Raw genomic sequence first — 23,460 nt, forward strand, 5'->3', positions numbered from 1 at the left:
CATAAATTTAGAAGTGAGTAAGGAGGAATATTCTGGAGTGTTTGAATGGAGAAATTGGAAATGAGGAATGTTATAATTATACTACAATCTCAAAAATGAAAGAAAAATGTTAGAAAATAAAGGAAGCACAGCGTCGTCCCCCTTACTGTGGGACACTGTCATTCACTGCATTATCTCCACTAACTCCTCTCAATTCTGACAATTATTCTTTTTTAAATTTTTATTTATTCATGTTTTGGCTGCCTGTAGTTAAAAGGGATAGTTATAATTTAAAAACCTTGGCCCTAATGTATTTATAATTTTTAATTAGTTTTAATTTAAATTGGAAACAATCTTATTTTACATACTAGTACCAGTTCCCTCTCCCTCCCTTCCTCCCATTCCCCCCACCATCTCCCCATCTCACCCCCCATTCACTTGTCAGGGAGGGTGAGGCCTCCTATGGTGGATCATCAAAGTCAGTCACATCACTTGGGACAGGACCAAGGCCCTCCCCCATGTGTCTAGGCTGATAGAGTATCCCTCCATAGGGAATGGGCTAGGAATAAATACCGGTTCCTCTGTCAGCACCCATAGACTGCCCAAGCCCCCCCCCCCAACTGACACCCGCAATCAGGGGCCCTGGTTCAGTCTTATGCAGGTTCCCCAGCTACCAAGGAGAGCTGCTGACAGGGAGTGGTGCCAGCATAAAAGAAAGAAGTGTGCTGCAGTCAACAAAGAGTTGGAGATCTGAAGAGCGTTTTGATATCACATATGGAAATGCAGAGCTTGGAGTCTACCCTGCAGATTTTCAGCCTTGCTTTGACCCAGTATTTCCTCACTCTGTTCTGTTATTTATATCCTATATATTATATGTTGTAAGTATATGATTCTTTTTGATTTTATAAGGGATTACAATTAAGAGACTGCATGAATCTCAGAAGAGACCTTGAACCTTGGACTTTTAAGCATTGTTGAAACTGTGATAGACTATGGAGACTTTTGAAACTGAACTAAACACATTTTGCATTGTGACATTGTTGCAAGCTTATGGGTGCCACTCAGTGGAATGTGGTAGTTTGAATGTAATTGACTCCCATAACCTCACAGGAAGTGGTACAGTTTGGGGGTGAGCTTTAATTGGATTAGGTATGGTCTTATAGGAAAGTACATCACTGTGGAGGACAGCTTTGAGGTTTCATATATGGTCAAGACATGCCTAGACTCAGACTACTTCCTGTTGCCTGTGGATCAAGATGTTGGATTCTGATGCCTAACTGCTTAGACAGGGTCTAGCTGGCCAGGGTCCTCAAGGAGGCATGTGGACTTTATTACAATAAGGAAATATGTGGTTGAGAAATGGGAGAGACAGAAACACAATGGCTCATTCACCATGGAAAGACATAGAAAGGAAGAAACGAGATGGGCAGATGTAGGAGGCCTGCTTGCCACCTGCGGCCATGGTGAAGGTGGTAAGGAAGAGACTGAGGGGAGGGTCCGCTGTCCACCAGGGCCTATGGTGATGTCTGGGCTGGGCTGCAGCCAATGGCTATGTCAGGGTTCCTGGTCCTACTGTAACCAGGGTACATGCTGATATCCATGGATCCTGTTACTGTCAAGTGCCATGCTGATTCCAGTGGGCTGCGTTACCTTCTGGGTCCGTGTTTGGGTACATGAATCATGTGCTGCTGGAGGTTTAGCCATCTGGGTGGTCTTTGCTGCCACCTGGGACCGTGGTGACAACCAGGCCTAGATTGCTGTCGAGGTCTGTGGTCCTACCACAGCTGAGGTCTATGTTGATGCCCATGTACCATGGTGCCACCAAAGGCCATGTGAAGCTTGGGGTCTGAGCCCCAGCCTGTGCCCTTTTTGGTGTTCAGGGGTCATGCTGCTACCTGAGCCATCCTGATTTGAGTGGCTGGAGCTACCACTTCGAGCTAGGATATTTACCAGGCTAAATTGCTGCTTGTTGCCATGTCTGGGCTATGGCCCAGCTGAAGTTAGGGTCTGGGTTGAAGTCTGTGCCCCAGATTGCCACTAGAGCCAATACAGAGCCTAGGATCTGGACAGGAACCTGCAGCTTGGCTGGAGTGTGGGGGCCATGCAACAGCAGGGGTCTCACAGATATGAGTGGCTTATGTTGCCATCCAAGGTCATGGTGTCATCTGGACCCAAGCTGCTACTAAGGGCCTTGTCCGGTCAGGGGCTCTATAACAGCCAGGGTCCAAATTGACATGTAACTCGTGTTACCTCCAGACTCCATGAGGATGCCCAGGGTCAAGATCACCCACCTGAGACCAGGCTGGTGTCCGAGGGCCAGGATGCATCCAGATCTGAGTGGCCAAGGCCTCAGGCTGTGACCCTAGGCCTCTATGTGACTTTTGGTGGCGGCACAGGACCCATTCTCACGTGACGGATCATTCCTTCCATCCAGAGCCAGGGTATCTTCCGGGCCCAAACTGCTGCTGATGAAAAAATGGTTACTTGTTCCCTCTAAATTTTCTTTAAAATTTATCAAGCACATGGAAAGCGTGAAGATAGAAACACAAGCACAGTAAAATAGTCTTTCATTTGAAATCAACAATTAATATTTTGATATTTTACTTTCTACTTTATACATATTTTATACAAAAGGCTTTATCTAAGTTACTTACAAGTATTTCAGGCATCATAGGTTAGCCTTAATTAGCTCAGTATACACCTTCTAGAAACAAGCATGTTCTTCTACATAACCATAATGCCATTTTGCACTGAGAAAGTTTAACCTCATAGACTAGCAAATTCCACATTAAAACACCACTACTTATCTATGCGAAATTTCTATAGTTTATACATCATTTTTTTAAAAAATCACAGATCTGATCTAGGATCACACATTTGCTTTAGTTGGTCTGTCTCTTTGGTTTCCTTTAATCTTCAGGAGTTCTTTCTTTCATCTTTCATGAAATGGGTATTTCAAAGAACTCTTGCCAGTAGGGTGTTCTAAACCACTATCAGGGTTTGATTATTGCTTCTTCACTGTTAGATTCAGGCCTTCTAATGTTTGACAAGGACACAGCAGAGGATATTTTTTGTCTACCTCTTCTCTGGCATAAGGAGTAATACTGTAAGAGATGGATAATCTTGCATATTAACTTGATAAACACCTGGGGGATTAGTGAAGGGTCCTTTGGGGTGTCTGGGATGGCATTTCTAGAAACATGGACATCATAAAGATTCTCATCTAATGAATATATCAGTATCCTAATGGAGTTATAATGTGCTGGTGTATGTTATCATGGTAAATGGTGTCGGTGGACCCTAATCAAAAGAAGTAAATCATTGGGTATGTGTCCTTAGGTTTATACTTTGCTGTTCATTTTTGATGAAATCTTTTTCTGTCTTCAGTGTAGCATGATGTGAAAACACTATCTGCCTCTCAATTCCAGCATGAAGAGGTTCTTTACAAGTATACAAAGCTAACCAAACACAGACTAAACCTTCAGATGCTATGAGCCCAGACAAATTGCCCCTCTTTTTAAATTGTTCTGTCATGTTTGGGGTCACAGATATGCCAAATACATCATAGCAATCTCTGATTAAAGTGGCTCCACTAGAATTATCCACTATAGACACACAGATGGGTGATACTTTCATGGTATATTAGGAGTGTTTTTCAACAAGCTTCTCTCATTGGCTTGATTATTGCTTTATTTTCATTGATGTTTTCTAGAATCAGTGGTTAGAAAATGGTGTTTTAAATATTTTATCAATCTGTATTCATTCCTAGGGTGGCATGTGTTTATAAGACTACTTTATCTCACCTTCTTTCCCTTTCACTCTCATTTTATTTCATCTTGAGTAGAACCACAGATTCATGGGCTGATATTTCAATTTGACTCAAATTGTGGCACTGGGTTTCATTTGAGTCAGCTTCTGTTTCCCTCCTTTCTTTTTCTTCTCTCTCTCTCTCTCTCTCTCTCTCTCTCTCTCTCTCTCTCTCTCTCTCTCTCTTTCTCTTTGTTTTTTTTGATATAAGGTTTCTCTGTGTAACAGCTCTGACTACCCTGGAACTCGCTTTGTAGGACAGGCTGGCCTCAAACTCAAATCCTCACCAGTGCTGGGATTAAAGGCGTGTGTTGTCACTGTCCAGAGCTTCTGTATTCTTTTAATTTTTTTTCTATTTTTTAAAATTAGAATCAAGCTTGTTTTGCATGTCAATCCCAGTTCCCTCTCCCTACCATCCTCCCCTGCCCCACCCCCACCAACCTCCTATTCTATCACATTTCTGCTCCCCAGGGAGGGTGAGGCCTTCCATAGGGGATCTTCATAGTCTGTCATATTTTTTGGAGTGGGGTCTAGGCCCTCCCCCGTGTGTCTAGGCCGAGGGTATCCTTCTATGTGGAATGGGCTCCCAAAGTCGATTCATGTGCCAGGGATAAATAGATTGCTGAGGCCTCCTCACTGACATCCATGTTCAGGGTGTCTGGATCAGTCTTATGCTGGTTTCCCAGCTATCAGTCTAGGGTCCATGTGCTTCTCTTGTTCAGGTCAGCTGTTTCTGTTGGTTTCACCAGCCTGGTCTTGACCCCTTTGCTCATCATTCTTTGCAACTAGATTCCAGGAGTTCAGTTCAGTGTTTAGCTGTGGGTGTATGATTCTGCTTACATCAGCTACTGGATGAAGGCTCTAGGATGACATGTAAAGTAGTCATCAATTATCGGAGAAGGGCATCTAAGGTAGCCTCTCACTCTTGCTTAGATTCTTAGTTGGTGTCATTCTTATAGATCTCCGGACGTTTCCCTAGTGCCAGATTTATCTTTAAACCTATAATGGCTCCATCTATTATGGTATATCTTATCTTGCTCTCCTCTGTCCTTCCCCCGACTCAACCTTTCTGCTCCCTCATGTCCTCCCCTCCTCTTCTCCCCTTCTCTTTCTCTTAGCTTCCTCTCCCCTCTCCCTCTATGCCCCCAATTTGCTCAGAAGATCTTGTCCCTTTCCCCTTCTCTGGGAGACCATGTATGTCACCCTTAAGGTTCTCCTCGTTTCCTAGCTTCTTTGGCGGTGTGTATTGTAGGATGGTAATTCCTTTGCTCTATATCTAAAATCCATATGTGAGTGAGTACATACCATGTTTGTCTTTTTGTGACTGGATTACCTCACTCAGGAAGGTTTCTTCTAGTGCCATCCATTCCCCTGCAAATTTCAAGATTCCGTTGTTTTTTTCTGCCGAGTAGTACTCCATTGTGTAAATGTACCACATTTTCTCTATCCACTCTTCAGTTGTGGGGCATATAGGTTGCTTCCAGGATCTAGCTATTACAAATAATGCTGCTATGAACGTAGTGGAGCAGATGCCCTTGTTGTATGAATTTGCCTCATTTGGATATATGCCTAAGAGTGGAATTGCTGGGTCTTGTGGTAGACTGAGTCCCATTTTCCTGAGGAATCTCCATACTGATTTCCATAGTGGCTGTATGAGTTTGCACTCCCACCAGCAGTGGACGAGTGTTCCCCTTTCTCCACATCCCCTCCAGCATAAGCTGTCATTGGTGTTTTTGATTTTAGCCATTCTGACAGGAGTAAGATGATATCTCAGGGCTATTTTGATTTGCATTTCCCCAATGGCTGTGGATGTTGAGCACTTTCTTAAGTGTCTCTCAGACATTTTGATCTCCTCTATTGAGAAATCCCTATTTAGTTCAGTCCCCCACTTGTTAAGTGGGTCCTTTGATGTTTTGGAGAATAGCTTCTTGAATTCTTTGTAAATTTTGGAGATCAGCCCTCTGTCAGATGTGGGGTTAGTGAATATCTTTTCCCAATTTGTGGGTTGCCTTTTTGTCTTGCTGACTGTGTCCTTTGCATTACAGAAGGTACTCAGTTTCAGGAGGTCCCATTTATTAATTGTCGATCTCAGTGTCTGTGCTACTGGTGTTATGTTCAGGAAGCTGTCTCCTGTACCAATTTATTCAAGGGTACCTCCCACTTTCTCTTCTAACAGGTTCAGTGTAGCTGGATTTATGGTGAGGTCTTTGATCCATTTGGAGTTAAGTTTTGTGCATGGCAATAGATATGGATCTATCTGCAGTCTTCTACATGCCAATATCTAGTTATGCCAGCACCATTTGTTGAAGATGCTTTCTTTTTTCCATTGTATAATTTTAGCTTCTTTGTCGAAAATCAGCTGTTCATATGTTTGTGGATTAATCTCAGAGAGTTCAATTTGATTCCACTGGTCTACCTGTCTATTTTTCTGCCAATACCAAGCTATTTTCAGGACTATAGCTCTACAATAGAGCTTGAAGTCAGGAATTGTGATGTCTCCAGATGTTGCTTTGTTGAGCAGGGTTGTCTTGGCTATCCTGGGTCTTTTGTTTTGCCATATAAAGTTGAGAATTGTTCTTTCAAGATCTGTGAAGAATTGTGCTGGGATTTTGATGGGGATTGCATTGAGTCTGTAGATTGCTTTTGGCAGGATTGCCAAATGTACTACATTGATCCTACCTATCCAAGAGCACGGGAGATCTTTCCAATTTCTGGTGTCTTCTTTAATTTCTTTCTTTAAAAACTCAAACTTGTTGCGATACAGGTCTTTCACTTGTTTGGTTAGCATTACCCCAAGGTATTTTATCTTGTGTGTGGCAATTGTAATGGGTGATGTTTCTCTGATTTCTTTCTCCACCCTCTTATCTTCTGTATATAGTAGGGCTACTGATTTTTTTGAGTTGATCTTGTATCCTGCCACTTTACTGAAGGTGTTAATCAGCTGTAAGCGTTCCCTGGTAGAGTTCTTTGGGTCACTCATGTAAACTATCATATCATCTGCAAATAGTGAAAGTGTTACCCCTTCCTTTCCGATTTGTATCCCCTTGATCTCCTTTTGTTGTCTTATTGCTCTAGCTAGAACTTTGAGTACAATATTGAAGAGGTATGGGGAGAGGGGACAGCCTTGTCTTGTTCCTGATTTTAGCAGAATCACCTTGAGTTTCTGTCCATTTAGATTGATGTTGGCAGTTTGGTTTGCTGAATATAGCTTTTATCATATTTAGGTATGTTCCTGTTATCCCAGATCTCTCCAAGACCTTTAACATGAAGGGGTGTTGGATTTTGTCAAAAGCTTTTTCAGCATCTAGTGAGATGATCATGTGATTTTTGTTTCTCAGCTTGTTTATTTGGTGGATTACATTGATAGATATTCATATGTCGAACCTACCCTGAATCCCTGGAATGAAGCCTACTTGATCATGGTGGATGAGTTTTCTGATGTGTTCTAGGATCTGATTTGCCAGTATTTTATTGAGTACCTTTGCATCAATGTTCATGATGGAAATTGGGCTGAAGTTCTCTTTCTTAGTTGTGTCTTTGTGTGGCTTGGGGATCAATGTTATTGAAGCCTCGTAAAAAGAGTTTGGCAAAGACCCTTCTGCTTCTATTGCACGGAATACTTTGAGGAGAACTGGTATACGCTGTTCTTTGAATTTCTGGTAGAATTCTGCACTGAAGCCATCTGGGCCTGGGCTTTTTTTGGTTGGGAGACTTTTGATGACTTCTTCTATTTCCTTAGGTTTTATAGGTCTATTTAAATTGCTTATCTGTTCTTGATTTAATTTTGGCAGGTGATATCTATCCAGGAAGTCATCCATTTCCTTTAAATTTTCAAATTTTGTGGAGTACAGGTTTTCAAAGTATGACCTGATGATTCTCTGGATTTCCTCAGTATCTGTTTTTATGCCCCCCCTTTCATTTCTGATTTTCTTAATTTGCATGTTCACATTCTGCTGTTTGGTGAGTTTGGATAAAGGTTTGTCAATCTTGTTGATTTTCTCAAAGAACCAACTATTTTTTACATTGATTCTTTGTATTGTTATCCTAATTTCTGCTTTATTGATTTAACCCTCAATTTGATTATTTCCTGGCATCTACTCCTGCTGGGATTTTGATGGGGATTGCATTGAGTCTGTAGATTGCTTTTGGCAGGATTGCCAAATGTACTACATTGATCCTACCTATCCAAGAGCACGGGAGATCTTTCCAATTTCTGGTGTCTTCTTTAATTTCTTTCTTTAAAAACTCAAACTACTCCTCCTGGGTGAGTTTGCTTCTTTGTGTTCTAGCACTTTCAGCTGTGCTGCTAATTCTCTAGTATAACTATTCTCCAGTCTCTTCATGTGGGCACTTAGTGCTATGAACTTTCCTCTTAGCACTGCTTTCCAAGTGTCCCATAATTTTGGATATGTTTTGTCTTCATTCTCATTGAATTCTAGGAAGTCTTTAATTTCTTTTTTTATTTCTCCTTTGACCCAGGCATGGTGCAATAATGCATTATTCAATTTCCATGAGTTTGTAGGGTTCCTGCAGTTTGGGTTGTTGTTGAACTCTAACTTTAAAGCACGTGGTCTGATAAGATACATGGAGTTATTCCAACTTTTTTGTACCTGTTGAGGTTTGCTATGTTGCCAAGTATGTGGTCAATTTTTGAGAAGGTTTCATGTGGCGCTGAGAATAAGGTATATTCTTTTGTGTTTGGATGGGATGTTCTATAGATGTCTGTCAAACCCAATTGGGTCATAACCTCTATTAGTTCCTTTGTTTCATTGTTAAGTTTCCGTCTTGTAGTCTTGTCTAGTGGTGATAGTGGGGTGTTGAAGTCTCCCACTACTAGTGTATGAGGTTTTATGTGTGGTTTGAATTTTAGTAATGTTTCTTTTACGAATGTGGGTGCCTTTGTATTTGGGGCATAGATGTTTAGAGTTGAGACTTCATCTTGACGGATTTTTCCTATGATGAATATGAAATGACCTTCTTCATTTCTTTTGATTGATTTTAGTTTGAAGTCTAATTTGTTTGATATTAGGATAGCTACCCAGCTTGGTCTTTTGTGTCCATTTGATTGGGAAATCTTATTCCAACCCTTTACTGTGTGGTAATGTCTGTCTTTGATTTTGAGGTGTGTTTCTTGTATACAGCAGAAGGATAGACTCTTTGTATCCATTCTGTTAGCCTGTGTCTTTTTATAGGCAAGTTAAGACCATTAATATTGAGGGAAATTTTTGATCATTGAGTGTTAATTCTTGTTTGATTTTGATTTATTTTTGGTGGCGGAATTGTGTGTGGATGTACTCTGATTTTTCTTCTGGCTTTTGGTAAAGTGGGAATATCTATTGCCTATGTTTTTGTAAGTGTAGTTAACTTCTTTAGTTTGGAGTTTTCTTTCCAGTACTTTCTGTAGGGCTGAATTAGTGAATATGTATTGTTTAAATCTGTTTTTGTCATTGAATATCTTGTTTTCTCCATCTATAGTTATTGAAAGTTGTCTGGGCTGGCATTGGTTGTCTCTTAGTGTTTGTAGAATATCTGTCCAGGACCTTCTATGGAGAAGTCAGGTGTAATTCTGAAAGGTTTGCATTTATATGTTACTTGGCATTTTTTCTTTGCTGCTCTTAATATTCTTTATTTATTCTGTATCTTTGGTGTTTTCATTATTATGTGCTGAGGAGACTTTTTTGTGGTCCACTCTATTTGGTGTTCTGTGGGCTTCTTGTTCTTTCATTGGCATGTCTTTCTTTAGGTTGGGAAAGATTTTGTTGAACATGTTTTCTGTACCTTTGATCTGGGTTTCTTCACCTTCTTCTATACTTACTATTCTAAGTTTTGGCCATTTCATGGTGTCCCATATTTCATGGATATTTTGTGTTAGGGATTTGTTGGACTTAAGATTTTCTTTGGTCGATGAATCTATTTCTCTTATTTTATCTTCAGTGTATGAGATTCTTTCTTCCATCTCTTGTGTTCTGTTGGTTATGGTTGCATCTGTAATTCCTGATTGTTTACCCATCTTTTCTGATTCCAGCATTCCCTCAGACTGTGTTTTTATTATTGACTCTATTTCATCTTTCAACCCTTGTACTGTTTGAATTGTTTCTTGCAATTTTTGGTTTGTCTTTTCTTCCATTTCTTTAAAGGATTTTCTCATTTCTTCTCTTAGGGTTTCTATCATCTTAATGAAGTTGTTTTTAAGGTTGTTCCCTTCTTCTTCATCTGTTTTGTGATGTTCATGTCTTGGTGGTATAGAGTTCCTAGGCTCTGGCTTTTCTGTTGTTGAATGTGTTCTTATATTGTTGTCTTCCCAACCCTTTTTTCAGTGGGTGCAGGTGGGGTGTCTTCCTCTCCTGGTGGGTACAGGTCCAAAGTTGTCTTCCAGTTGGTGTGATCAGGTCCAATACTCTGATGGGTCTCACGGTGGGTGCAGGGAGGTTTGAGGCACTCTCTCTCCTGGTGGCTGGGAGCTGGACTAGCGCAGTGCTGTCAGCAGACTTGTGGTTGCTTGGTGCAAGGAGCTGAGTCGACCAGTCTGCAGTCATGGGGCCAGGAGTTTCCAAAGTATGGCAGCAGAAGTCAGGGGTGGGGACAGGGGCTGAAACTCACTTCTGCTCTGAGTGGGGGTGGGAGTAGCCCAGTGATCTCAGCAGACTAGCGGTTGCTTGTTCTGCTGGGGGCAAGTCAACCTGCCTGCAGTCCCCAGACCAGAAGTTTCCAGAGTGTGCAAGCATCTTGCTATCATGTAAAACTTGAAGTCTGCCATTTTTATCAACATCCCAGTTCTCCTCATTGGAAAATTATGATCTGAGAAACAGTGTGCTTGCTACTACTGTGGATGACATTTTTTCTGTGCCTTTGTATTTGATAGAGCTAGAATTTATTTATACTTATCCATATTAGTATTTATACATCAGCCATCAATAGACTTTAAAAAAACAATGACTTCATAATATCTTCAGTTCAATTCCATCACCACAGGGTTTATTGTATACTTGTAAATTGTGAGCTAGGATTCCAAGGCTAGTAAGTGCCTTTGCTAGGGTAAGTGAGAATTGAAACCAACTAAGATCATTGAAGTAGGAGAAAACTATGAACTTGAGCCAGCCAAATGATCTCTCTTGTCCTGTTGTTCAGTTTCTTGTCAGTGTTCTTGAACAGATGGAAATTGCAGAGGATGTTATAAATGAATGCATCTGTTCGAAAATAATGCAGCTTCTCTTCTGCTTCAAAGATATTCACACTGTTTGACAGTGAGCCCTAATACATATTCATAACCAGCATGGTTTATAACCAAGGGAAATTAAGGCAAGCACAATGGAATGAAGCATGAGAAAGTAGCATGTTAATTTTCAACTTAATTATAGAGACAGAGAGAGGATGCATTTTGATAGTGTGTGTTCATTCAGCTGTAATGGAACATTAACAAAAACTCACAGTGACTGACAAAAAATACTAATTTGGTTAAATGCTTAATAAAACTAGTGGGTCTCAAGAAAACAAGATATTTAGACACTGATTTTTGAACTTTTCATGTAGAAAAAAGGCAGCATTGTTAAATTCCAATAGTCTGTAGTAAAGCAAAAAAATACGTACAAACCAAGGATAAGGGTTTGATCTCTTTAAGATTGTTGTTTATATAATGTCATCAAACTAAAATGCCACATGGTGTTTAATATGAAGAAAAACAACAGAGTGATGTTCTAGCCTTTAGTACTTTCAGTAATTTAGAGAGCATATGCTACTCATTATGACTGGTATATCTTGGCTTCCACTAAAATGAAAGTATTTGAAGAGAGTTTACCTTGTTTGAAGTTAAATCTGTGTGTTTCTCACAGTATTTGTAATAGAATGAATACTCAATGTCTGTTGAATAAGTAAGCAAACCTCTCTTTGGTGCCTTGCATGGTATACATATCCTTGCATATTTACTCATGAGTGGATGGGCGAAAGAAATTATTTCATCTAATGTTTTAACTTTCATTTCTAGGATCTGGAGGTAAATAATCACCAATGAATGAAGATAGTGAACCCTAGGCCTGTATCACCTTTATCCATTGCCAGGCTTTGGTGGGAAGAGAACATACCTAGATTTTTAACTAAACCGGATTATACTTTCCCATAGATTTAAACTTACATGTGAACTTTGGTCTGTTCATTGCAAATTTATAAGTAGGAGAAAAGATTAAGTGTTATATAGTTAATTATTCAGTTTTGCTGTTATTATTAAAGGGTTAATAAACTATTTTGGTGAAATTTGAAAGATAAACTTAAGTATTTACTTTGGGAATATATGTAGATCCACACAGTTCTAAAATTTATGCTTCAGCATTATCTAATGAGCCTTAGTAAGAACAAACCTCTCCTTTAGTAAGGGTCTTCAGTATAGGCAACCTTACATTTTGATGACAAGAATATAAATTTGTCTCATCATTTGGAGAGGGATTTGTCAAGGAATTTCAACGACTAAGAATGTGTTAGTTCTGGTTTTGGCTACTTGCCAGAATCTACTACCTTCTTTCTGGGCCTTTTTCTCCCTTTGGAACTCGCCATATTCCTGCCTGTTCCACTCCAGTGACTCTCCTGTGTCCCTACATGGCCTGGGCACCCGAATACGTTACGTGTGCTTCCGTTTGAGGCTCCCCTTTTTCCAAGCAGCCTCATAGTCCCAAGGCTGCATGCCAGGGGCCATTACTTTCTCCTGGGCCCTCTCCATCCCATTGGAACTTGCCAAACCCCAGCCAGGGACTGTTCAGCCACCCCATGCTTTCCTTTGGTGTTCAACAGAGTGCTCCTTGTCTCCCGTCTGACACCAGTTGGGTGGCTGAACAGTCCCTGACTGGGATTTGGCAAGTTCCAAATTTCAAGTAGTAGAAATTATGAATTTCTACCAAGAATAAGGTATAAATCATTCTCTGCTTCTAGAACACTTTTCTTAAGAATTAATTATATAATTCATCTAAGATGTATGTATAGGCTTGCTTATATAAAAAAGCACTTTGAAAATAATAAAAAGTTTATTAATGAGGAATCATTAACTTATCTATGTCTCCATAGACTATTGTGGGGGTTAAGCTAAGAATACATTTTGGAGGAATAGTGAGGTAAGTGGAAAAATCAAAATGAAAGAGTTATCTCCATTTGTACACAGTAGGATGTCATTTGTCAAATAAGACATAGTGATTTTTATTCTTGTCCAGAAAAAAAGCAGAAAAGTGATTATTACAGGAAAGTTTAGTTTTTAACCATTCCCAGTTAAAATTACACAATCTTTTCTTAGTGTCAATAAGGGATGTCAGGTTTCTTTAAAAGAGAATATTTTAGCCAGGTGGTGGTGGTGCGTGACTTTAATCCAGCACTCAGGAGGAAGAGGCAGGGGGATCTTTATGAGTTTGAGGCCAGCCTTGTCTATAGAGTGAGTTATGGTACAAGCATGGCTACACAGAGAAACCCTGTTTTGAAAACAAACCAAAAGGAATACTTTTAGAATTTTGCACTGAGGTTCTGAGGTCAGTTTTCATAAATATTGAAATGAAATGATCATTATGATTTCTTTATTTGAAAGATATCCTGTCCCATTCCCCTTCTCTGGAGTATCATGCATATCTCTTTTAGGGTCCTCCCTGTTTTCCAGACTCTCTGGTAGTGGGATTGTAGACTGACATTCCCCTGATCCATGTCTAAAATCTACATATGAGTGAGTACATGCATGTTTCTCTTTTTGTGACTGGGTTACCTCATTCAGGATTGTTTCTTCTAGTGCCATCCATTTGCCTCCAAATTTCAAGATTCCATTGTTTTTTCCACTGAATAGTACTCCATTGTGTAAATGTACCACATTTTCTCTATCCACTCTTCAGTTGAGGGGCATCTAGGTTGCTTCCAGGTTCTGGCTATTACAAGAAATGCTGCTATGAACATAGTGGAACAGATGTTGTATGAATGTGCATCTTTTGCATGTATGCCTAAGAGTGGAATTGCTGGGTCTTGTGGTAGACTGATTCCCATTTTCCTAAGAAATCTCCATACTGATTTTCAAAGTGGCTGTACTTTCATTGGCATGTCTTTCTTATGATTTTGTTAAATATGTTTTCTGTACCTTTGACCTGGGTTTCTTTACCTTCTTCTGCCCCAGTTATTCTTAGATTTGGCCTTTTCATGGTGTCCCATGTTTCCTGGACATTCTGTGTTAGGAATTTATAGGATTTAAGATTTTCTTTGGTCGATGAATATATTTCTCCTAGTGAATCTTCAACTCCTGATAATCTCTCTTCTAACTCCTGTATTCTGTTGGTTATGCTTGCATCCGTAGTTCCTGATCGCTTATCCAGCTTTTCTATTGCCAGAATTCCTTCAGACTCTGGTTTTTTTCTATTGTTTCTATTTCAACTTTCAAACCTTGCACTGTTTGAACTCTTTTTTTGCAATATTTGGTTTGTCTTTTCCTCCCTTGAATTTTTTGTTTGTTTTTTCTTTCATTTCTTAAAAGTATTTTCTCATTTCTTCTTTTAGGGTCTCTACCATCTTCATGACTTTTTTTTTCTGTTTTTTGAGACAGGGTTTCTCTGTATTGTTTTGGAAGCTGTCCTGGAACTCGCTCTGTAGACCAGGCTGGCCTTGAACTCACAGAGATCTGCCTGCCTCTGCCTCCTGAGTGCTGGGATTAAAGGCCACCAATGCCTGGCTGTTTTATGGTTGTTCTCTTCTGCTTCCTCTGTGTTGTGAAAATCAGATCTTGCTAGTGTAGATTTCTTAGAGTCCGGTGGCATCATATTGGTTTTTCTGCCGTTTAATTTGTTCTTTTATTGTCGTCTTCACATCTCTTCTTTCAGTGGGTACCGGTGGGTGGGTTCTCTTCCTTTGGTTGGTATGGGTCCAAGGTTCCTTTCCATTGGTTGCAAGCAGGACCAATACACTGAGGTTTCACAGTGAGTGCAGACAGGTCTGAAGCACACCCTCTCCTGGTTGGTGAGAGCTCTGCCCTCTGCCCTCTGTCCTGAGTGGGGTCAGGGGTAGACCTGCTCTCTCAGCAGGCTCCTGGTTGCTCTGTCCTCCCAGGACGAGTCCTACACATCCAATTTGCACACACACACATGCACACACACACACACAAACACATACACACACTCAGTTAAATTCTCAGGTAGCATTCATTGATGGTTGACAAAAAACTATCTGTATATTCAGATAACTAAATGGCTATCAATATTATACTATATACTTATAGATTCTTTAATCCTTTAACTTATATGAGATACTATGTATAAATAATATCATATATGTTGTATATGTTAATTGCCAACTTATGCTGACATTGAACTTAAAAGCACATATTCACAAAATATAACTTTTATGGAGCAAATATTAACTATGCAGGCACAAACATTTTAAACAAAGATGTGCAAATATGGTTTTGTTTTTAAACTTAAACAAACAGGTAATGAGTGGACCATGACTAATGGACCCATCAAGGATGTCATATGTACCTCTATGCCTTTTTATCAGGCTTATAAACTGGAGTAATTCTCATCTTTTTTCTGAGTGCATGTTGTTCTTATCAAGCATGCAAAACATTTTTATGCAGCTCTTTATATTACTTCAGTGAACATAACATTATTTGTGACAGATTTGTAATTCTATAATTTTGAATACACAAAATAAAATTGTCTCAGGCTCCTGGTTGCTCAGTATTTATCAGATTTGTTTCCTGTTCTTAGCAGTATAGTAGAGGTACTAGTTTGTAGAATACATATTGAAGGTCTGTGCTAAAATGGTGCTTTGTCAATGAGCTAGCAATATGGGCAGGTATTGCCTGCCATTCTGCAGCACAGTAGTTGTCAACATTCCTCTTGCTGATGCCCTTTGATACAGTTCCTCATGCTGTGGGGACCCTCAACCATAAAATTATTTTTGTTTCTATTTCACGACAGTAGTTTGCTACTGATGTGAATCATAATATAAATGATTTTGGAGACAGAGGTTTGCCAGAGGGTTAGTGAACCACCCTCATGATGAGGACCATGGCTGTAGTGTCTTACAATAAAGATTACAACTGATATAGTTTAAAATTTTTTTAAAATTTATTTCTTTAAATTTAATTTTATATTCCAACCACAGGTCTCTTTCCCACCCCTTCTCCTACCCACACTTTACTTCCCCCACTCAACCCATCCCCAGTCCACTCCTCCTCAAGCATAAAGACTCCTGTGAGGAGTCAACAAAGTCTAACACTATAGTTTGGGACAGAGCCAAGGTCCTCTTCCATGTGTTAAGGTTGAGTAAGGCATTCCACCATAGTGAATGGGCATCAACAAGCTAGCTCATGTACCAGGTTTGTATTGTGGTTCTACTGCCAGGGGCCCTTCAGCTAGTCCAAGCTTCACAACTGTCTCCCACATAGTTTGGTCTCCTGGAGCCTCTACAGTTTTCAGTTTAGAGTTCATGACTTTCCACAGGCTTGGTTCGGCTGTCTCTGTAGATCTTTCCATTGTGATCGTTTCCTCACTTGTTCATATTTTCATTCCATCCTACCTCTCTTCGACTCTGTCCCCAGAGCTCAGCATGGTACTTGGTTGTGGATCTCCACATCTGGTTCCATCAATACTGGATGAAGGCTGTATGAAGATAGTTGGGGTATTCCCCAATCTGATTACAGGGGTAGGCCAGTTGCAGCATCCTGTCCACTACTGTGAGGAGTTTTAACCGGGGTCATCTTGGGAGTTACCCTAGCACCAGGTTTCTCCCTAGCTCCATAGTGCTCTCTCTATTAAGACATCTCCTTCATTGCTCTTCCACCGCATCCCTCCTGCCCTCGACCATCCCATTTCCTTGTTCTCATCCTCACTTCCCTCTCCTTTACCACTTCCCTGTCCTCAGTTTACCCAGAAGAGCTCATCTAATTTCTCTTCCCAGGGTGATCCTTGAGTCCCTCTTAGGGTCCTCCTTGATACCTAGCTTCTCTGGAGCTATGCATTGTAGTTGGGTTGTCCTTAGCTTTACATCTAGTATCCAATTATGAGTGAGTACATACCATATCTGTCTTTCTGAGTCTGGGTTCCCTCACTCAGGATGTTTTTTTTCTAGTTCCATCCATTTGCCTGAGAATTTCATGAAGTCATCACGTTTTACAGCCAGGTAGTACTCCATTGTGTAAAGGTACCACACTTTCCTTATCCATTCTTCAGTTGGGAGCATCTAGGTTGTTTCCAGTTTCTGGCTATTATGAATGATGCTGCTATTAAAATTGTTGAGCAAATGTCTTTGTGGTATGCTTGAGCATCCTTTGGGTATATACCCAAGAGTTGCATCTCTGGGTCTTCATGTAGTCTGATTCTCAGTTTTCTGAGAAACATACATACTGATTTTCAATACAGCTGTACAAGTTTGCACTCCTACCAGCAGTGGAGGAGTGTTCCCCTGAGTCCACATCCTCTCCAACATGAGCTACCCTCAGTATTTTTTTATCTTAGCAATTCTGGCAGGTGTAAGATGGTATTGATTATGGATGTTGAACACTTACATAAATGTCTTTAGATCATTTGAAATTCTTCTGATGAGAATTCTGTGTTTAGCTCTGTACCCTATTTTTCAATTGGTTATTTTGTATTTCGATGTCCAGTTTTTGGGTTCTTCACACATATTGAATAACAGCCCTCTTTCAGATGTAGGGTTGGTAAAGATCTTTTCCCATTCTGTAGGCTGCCATTTTGTCATATTGACAGTGTCCTTTGCCATACAGAAGCTTTTCAGTTTCAGGAGGTTCTGTTTATTGATTATTGCTTTCAGTGTCTGTGCTACTGTTGTTAAATTTAGGAAGTGGTCTCCTTTGCCAACATGTTCAAGGCTGCTCCCCACTTTCTCTTCTATCAGGTTCAGTGCAGCTGGATTTATGTTGAGGTCCTTGATCCATTTCAATTTGAATTTTGTGCATGGCTATAGAGATCTACTTGCAATCTTCTACATTTTGACATCCAGTTGTTCCAGCACCATTTGTTAAAGATGTTTTCCTTTTTCCTTTGTAACATTTTGACTTCTTTCTCAAAAAAATCAGGTATTCATGGGTGTGTGGATTAATGTCAGGGACTTTGATTTGCTTTCATTTATCTACCTATGGTTTTTATGCCAAAACCAAGTAGTTTCTATTATTATAGCTCAATAGTAGAGTTTGAAGTCAGGGATGGTGACACCTCTGGAAGTACCTTAATTAATTGTACAGGATTGTTTCAGCTTTTCTGATTTTTTTGTTTTTCCATATTAAGTTGAGTATTGTTCTTTCAAGGTCTGTGAAATTGTGTTGGGATTCTGATGGGGACTGCATTAAATTAGTAGATTGCTTTTGGTAGGATTTCTGTTTTTATTATGTTGATCCTACTTCTCCAGGAGAATGGGAGATCTTTCCATTTCTGATATCTCCTTCAATTTCTTTCTTTAGGGATTTAAAGTTCTTGTCATACAGGATTTTCACTTGTTTGATTAGTTACCCCAAGCTATTTTATATTTGTTGCTATTGTTATGGAATTACATGATTTTTTTCAGCACATTTATCATTTATACATAGGAGGGCTACTGATTTTTTTGAGTTAATCCTGTATCTTGCCACATTACTGAAGGTATTTATCAGCTATAGGAGTTCCTGGGTAGAGTTTTGGGGGTTACTTATGTGTACTATCATATCATTTGTGAATAGTTACAGTTTGACTTCTTTTCCAATTTGTATCCATTTGATCTCCTTTTTTGTCTTATTGCTCTAGTGAGAACTTCAAGTACTATATTGAATAGATATGGAGAGAGTGGACAGCATTGTATTGTTCCTTACTTTAGTGGAATCACTTTGAGTTTCTCTCCATTTAATTTGACATTGGCTGTTGGCTTGATGTATATTTCATATTATGTTTATTATGTTCCTTGTATCCCTGTTCTTTCCAAGATCTTATCATTAAAGGATGTTGGATTTTGTTGAAGGTTTTTTCAGCATCTAATGAGATGATCATGTGGTTCTTTTCTTTCAGTTTGTTTATATGATGGACATTGATGAATTTCCATATGTTGAATCAGCCCTGCATCTCTAGGATGAAGCCTACTTAGTCATGGTGGATGATTTTTTATGTGCTCTTGGATTCAGTTTTCCAGTATTTTATTGAGTATTTTTATATCAGTGTTCATAAGTGAGATTGGTCTGTAGTTCTCTTTCTTTGTTGCGTCTTTGTGTGGTTTGGGTACCAGGGTTACTATAGTCTCATAAAAGGAGTTTGGCAATGTTACTTTTGTTTCAGTTGTGTGGAACAATTTGAGGAGTATTGGAGTTAACTCTTCTTTGAAATTGTGGTAGCATTCTACACTGAAGTCAACTGGTCCTCGTATTTTTTTGGGGGAACACTTTTAATGACTTCTTTTATTTCTTTAGGGGTTATAGATCTATTTAAATTGTTTATCTGGTCTTGATTTAATTTTGGTATGTGGAACCTATCCAGAAAACTGTACATTTCTTTAAAATTTTTCAATTTTGTGGAGTACAGGTTTTTGAAATATGACAGGGCTTCTTAACAGAGTCATGTGGTTTTTCTGTTTATGCTGAGTCAGGAAACCTCCCTTAAAGGTTCCATGTGAGTCTCTGCTTGTCTCTAGCAAAAGAGAGTCCACCTGAGAAAATGCTGCTACCAAGAATCTGTGCTTCTCTTTATTCTTCTGTTTTTAAAAATCCCTTTTTAAAGTTTTTGTTAAGTGAAAATTTGTGCTCCAAGTCTGGGCACCATTTGTAATGTGTACTCTTCCTGCCAGATGCCTGGGTCCCGCCGCTGTCTTAGCCCCCAAACAACACATGAAACAGTATATTAATCATAATGCTGTTGGTTGTTTCCTTGGTATCTTATTGGCTAGCTCTGACTTAATTATTAACTGATAACTGCTAAACTGAGTATTTCCACCTGGTCTTCTCTTACCAGAGAAAAGGGTCCAGACCTCTTTTTCTGCATCCTACATCATGACTGACTATTCCTCTTTTTCCCAGAATCCTCCTCAACTCCTAGTCCCACCTATCTTGCTTCCCTATTGGCCAACAGTGCTTTATTTAATCAACCAATAAGGCAACATATACACAGGACTTGCCCCATCATGACCCAATGATTCTTTGGATTTCCTCAGTGTCTGTTGTTATACCCCTCTTTATTTCTGATTTTGTTAATTTTGGTATTCTATCTCTGTCTTTCGGTTAGTTTGGATAAGCATTTGTCTATCTTGTTGAATTTCTCAAATATCCAACTCTTCATTTCATTGACTATTTCTACTGTTCTCTTGTATTGCTTTCAGTCCTCAATTTGATTATTTACTGTTGTCTGTTCCTCTGGGGGTGAGTTTGCTTCTTTTTGTTCTAGAGCTTTCAGGTGTCTGTTAATTAGCTATTGTGGGATTTCTCCAACTTCTTTATGTAGGCATTTAATGCTATTAACTTTCCTCTTAGCACTGCTTTCCTAGTATCCCATAAGTTTGGGTATGTTGTACATTCATTTTCATTTAATTAAAGGAAATCTTTAATTTCTTTCTTTATTTCTTCTTTGGCCCATGGGTTATTCATTTGGGCATTATTCATTATGTTGTATTCTTGCTCTATCAAACCATTCCTCTATATTTTCTTCCTGTTGCTTCTATAAAGCATCACCACAAACTTAGTTGCTTATATATACCATTTTATTGATTTACACTTTGGTGGTCAGAAGTCCAAAATGAGATTTACTGGGTTAACAAAGTGTTATCAGGATGGCTTTCCATTCTGAACTGATTTCTTGCCTTTTCCAGCTTCATGCTTAATATCTCACATTTTTCCAATCCCTGCTTTTTACTAACACATATTCTCTAATTTTCCTGAAATGCTGTAATTGAGGATGCAGTTTCTAACACTATGCATTATTTGTCTCTCCCACCAAAATCCATGCAAGTACAACACCACTCCAAAATAGAAGATTGTTTTCTTCCCATGCTGTGAGAATTGCTGACAAAATTCAACCATGATGCAGCACAATGATCTTCTCTGTGTGATTATTTTTCTGTTGTCTTACTTTTCTATTCCCATTTGTAGTCCCAAGATCCAAGACAAGCCATTTACCTGCCCAGGGAAGAATTCATACAGAAGATGACAGAGACTGTGGGTTGGGGCACAAAGGAAGAATTTGGAGAACTCTTTGATAAAGTGGATGTGGCTCGGGATGGCTTCGTTGACTGGAACAAGCTGACTTCATTTATCCTGCTATCGCTTTATGAGAGAGATGAACGAGCAAAGGCAACAGTGGTCCCCCAATGGAAGGACCTTGAGTTCCTCCCAGGAAAACACAAGGATACCATTCAGAAAGTAGTTTTCTTAAAAAGTTCAAGTCGTTATTTAACTATTAGCAAGGAAGGCTTACTAGGAGTGTGGGGAGAGAACTTGAAGTTGCAGGAAGCATTTCCTATCACTTCAGATGCTGCCAAACTCAAACACCTCTGGGTGACAAGTTTGGTTTCTCTGGAAAATGTTAACAAGGTATAAAATCTTTATAAATACATTGCTACTTGTGCTAAAGATGAGAAAATTATTGAAGAGAGCCCCTGGTCAGTACCAAGAGCAACACCAGCAGTGATAGAGAGCCATGTTCATCTTTGTGACTCTCATCTTACCTGGAGGGAATAAAAGCAGAAGTATTTGCTTTCCAAAACCCTTATCTTGTCTTAAGATGACATCTTAGAATGAATGACTCATATCATTTTTATTTCTCAGATGATTAATTGTCAACATTCTTAGGGATGGAAGATGTTGGTGGATGTATAATTGAATATGAAAAAATTATGCCTTTCATGATGAAAGTATTTTGTTTTGGCTTGATTTTTGGCTACAGTCCAATGTTAGAATTTAATACCTTTGTGGTATGCATACTTCCATAATACTATAATGACTCTCAGAGAACTATGTCTCATTTGGAAATTAGATTTGCATGCTTGCTTTGTATATTAATTTCACTAAATCCACCATAAATATTCTACTTGGCTACTCTAGATAGCAGTGTCTTTTACAAGCAAAGAGATTTGTTTCTATGATCTACTGTCCAAAGAAGAATTTCCTTGTCAATACAAACTCCAAGGCCTGAAAGGAACTCCCATCTGCATGGATTATTGGTATGATCCTCTTGATCCCAAAGAATCCGTTCTTTCTTTTGGGGATATAACTGGAAAGGTAAGTGAATGAAGAAAAAACTTCACAATCAGCATTTAATTCTCAAATTTTTTCAAAAAGCAGAAATTAAAATGCTTTGAGTATGAGTTTCTATGTTACAAATTATGAGACTATACCCATTAGACATGAAAGAGATGCGTGATACTACAATTCCACCTTTTAGAGATAAAATACCGACCTTTATATGATCTTCTGGTCTATTTGTAGCCTACTTTTCCAGTTTATAAAGTTACAAACTTTATGTTATAAAATAATTAATATATTAGATCCTAATACTAATAAATGTTGACTATTAAATGACTGAACTAACTTCCCATGAACCTTTCAAGTTAATTGTTTTGATTTGATGTCCATTATCAGACAGCCAAGAGAGTGTTCATTCTTTGTATCACGTAATAAAGGAATTGAGGCATGAAAAGAAATGATAACATTGAACCTGTGACATTGTATACAGCCATTCCTCCTTTCAAATTGCAGTTTAGATGAGTGAAATCATCACTTACTCAATGACATTGGAGTGAGCCAGACACTGGAGAATCTTGAACAATCAATCCTCTTTCATGATTGTGAAAGCTTTCACTCTTAGGGTTTTCAATGGCAGGTCCTTTTTAAAATGAAAAGCTGTGCTTGGAAACCACTTTACCAACTGTGCAGTAGTTCTACTGTTATTGCTTGTATGCTGTGTGTAATACTGAATAAAATCTTGCTAACTCAAGATCTATTCCTTGTTAATCTTAAAGGACGTAGAACCATTTATTCTTCCTGCGTTTGTTTCTGTCTCAACGATTCAAGGTTCAAGTGATAGCTTTCACAGCAGCTGTCATTTCCCTTTTTGAACGGCCTGCTCACGCGTGTGATGATGAAGAAGCAACAATGACCATTGACTGGGCAGACTTGCTCTCTGGATGTCACAAATGCTGCCACATATTACAGCACACATTTCATCGTGGAGACTGGGTCAGGCAAGGTACTGAATTTGAACAGGAGGAAACAGTCATTTTCAACTTCTACATTTATATTCCTTAATGAAAACGGTTCACATACAATGTTTAAATCTAGAAACTGATAATTGGTTCTCTGGAGGTTTTGCCCTAGACTCACTTTATCCACTGAATTCTAGCATGAATTACTTCTTTTCTTTCCTTCTAAAATGTATGCTTCATTCAATTAATTCAGATGAACTATGCACTCAGAAATCTCAAAAGACAGAAAAAAATTGTCATATACTCTATTCAGCTTCAACTCCACTCTGATCCTAACCTGCGCCAGTCATTCTCACATTGCTTAGTAAAAGAATTTAATGAATTCTTCAAAAGTGTTTCTTTTCTTTTTTATATCCTTATGAGAAACACAGTTTGACTATCTTCACAATGTAATTTATTCCTTACCTTACTTTTTTACCTTTTATTTTATTTTACTGATAGTTTGTTTTGTATATTTTAGCCATTACTTTTATTATTTTTATTACTTATACATATATATTT

At 39.0% G+C, this 23,460-nt stretch overlaps 1 protein-coding gene across 1 annotated transcript in view; it reads left to right on the forward strand.

Annotated features, from left to right (window-relative positions):
- Positions 1-23,460, forward strand: part of Wdr49 (WD repeat domain 49) — a 174,685-nt gene that overhangs the window by 12,618 nt on the left and 138,607 nt on the right. Inside the window, exons 2-4 of the mRNA XM_040752640.1 lie at positions 20,849-21,289; positions 21,800-21,976; positions 22,769-22,943. Coding sequence (XP_040608574.1) covers positions 20,849-21,289; positions 21,800-21,976; positions 22,769-22,943 — 793 coding nt within the window. The remainder of the gene's footprint in view (positions 1-20,848; positions 21,290-21,799; positions 21,977-22,768; positions 22,944-23,460) is intronic.

This window comes from Mesocricetus auratus, unplaced genomic scaffold, assembly GCF_017639785.1.
Source record: "Mesocricetus auratus isolate SY011 unplaced genomic scaffold, BCM_Maur_2.0 Super-Scaffold_100009, whole genome shotgun sequence".
In the NCBI taxonomy this organism is placed as follows: Eukaryota; Metazoa; Chordata; class Mammalia; order Rodentia; family Cricetidae; genus Mesocricetus; species Mesocricetus auratus.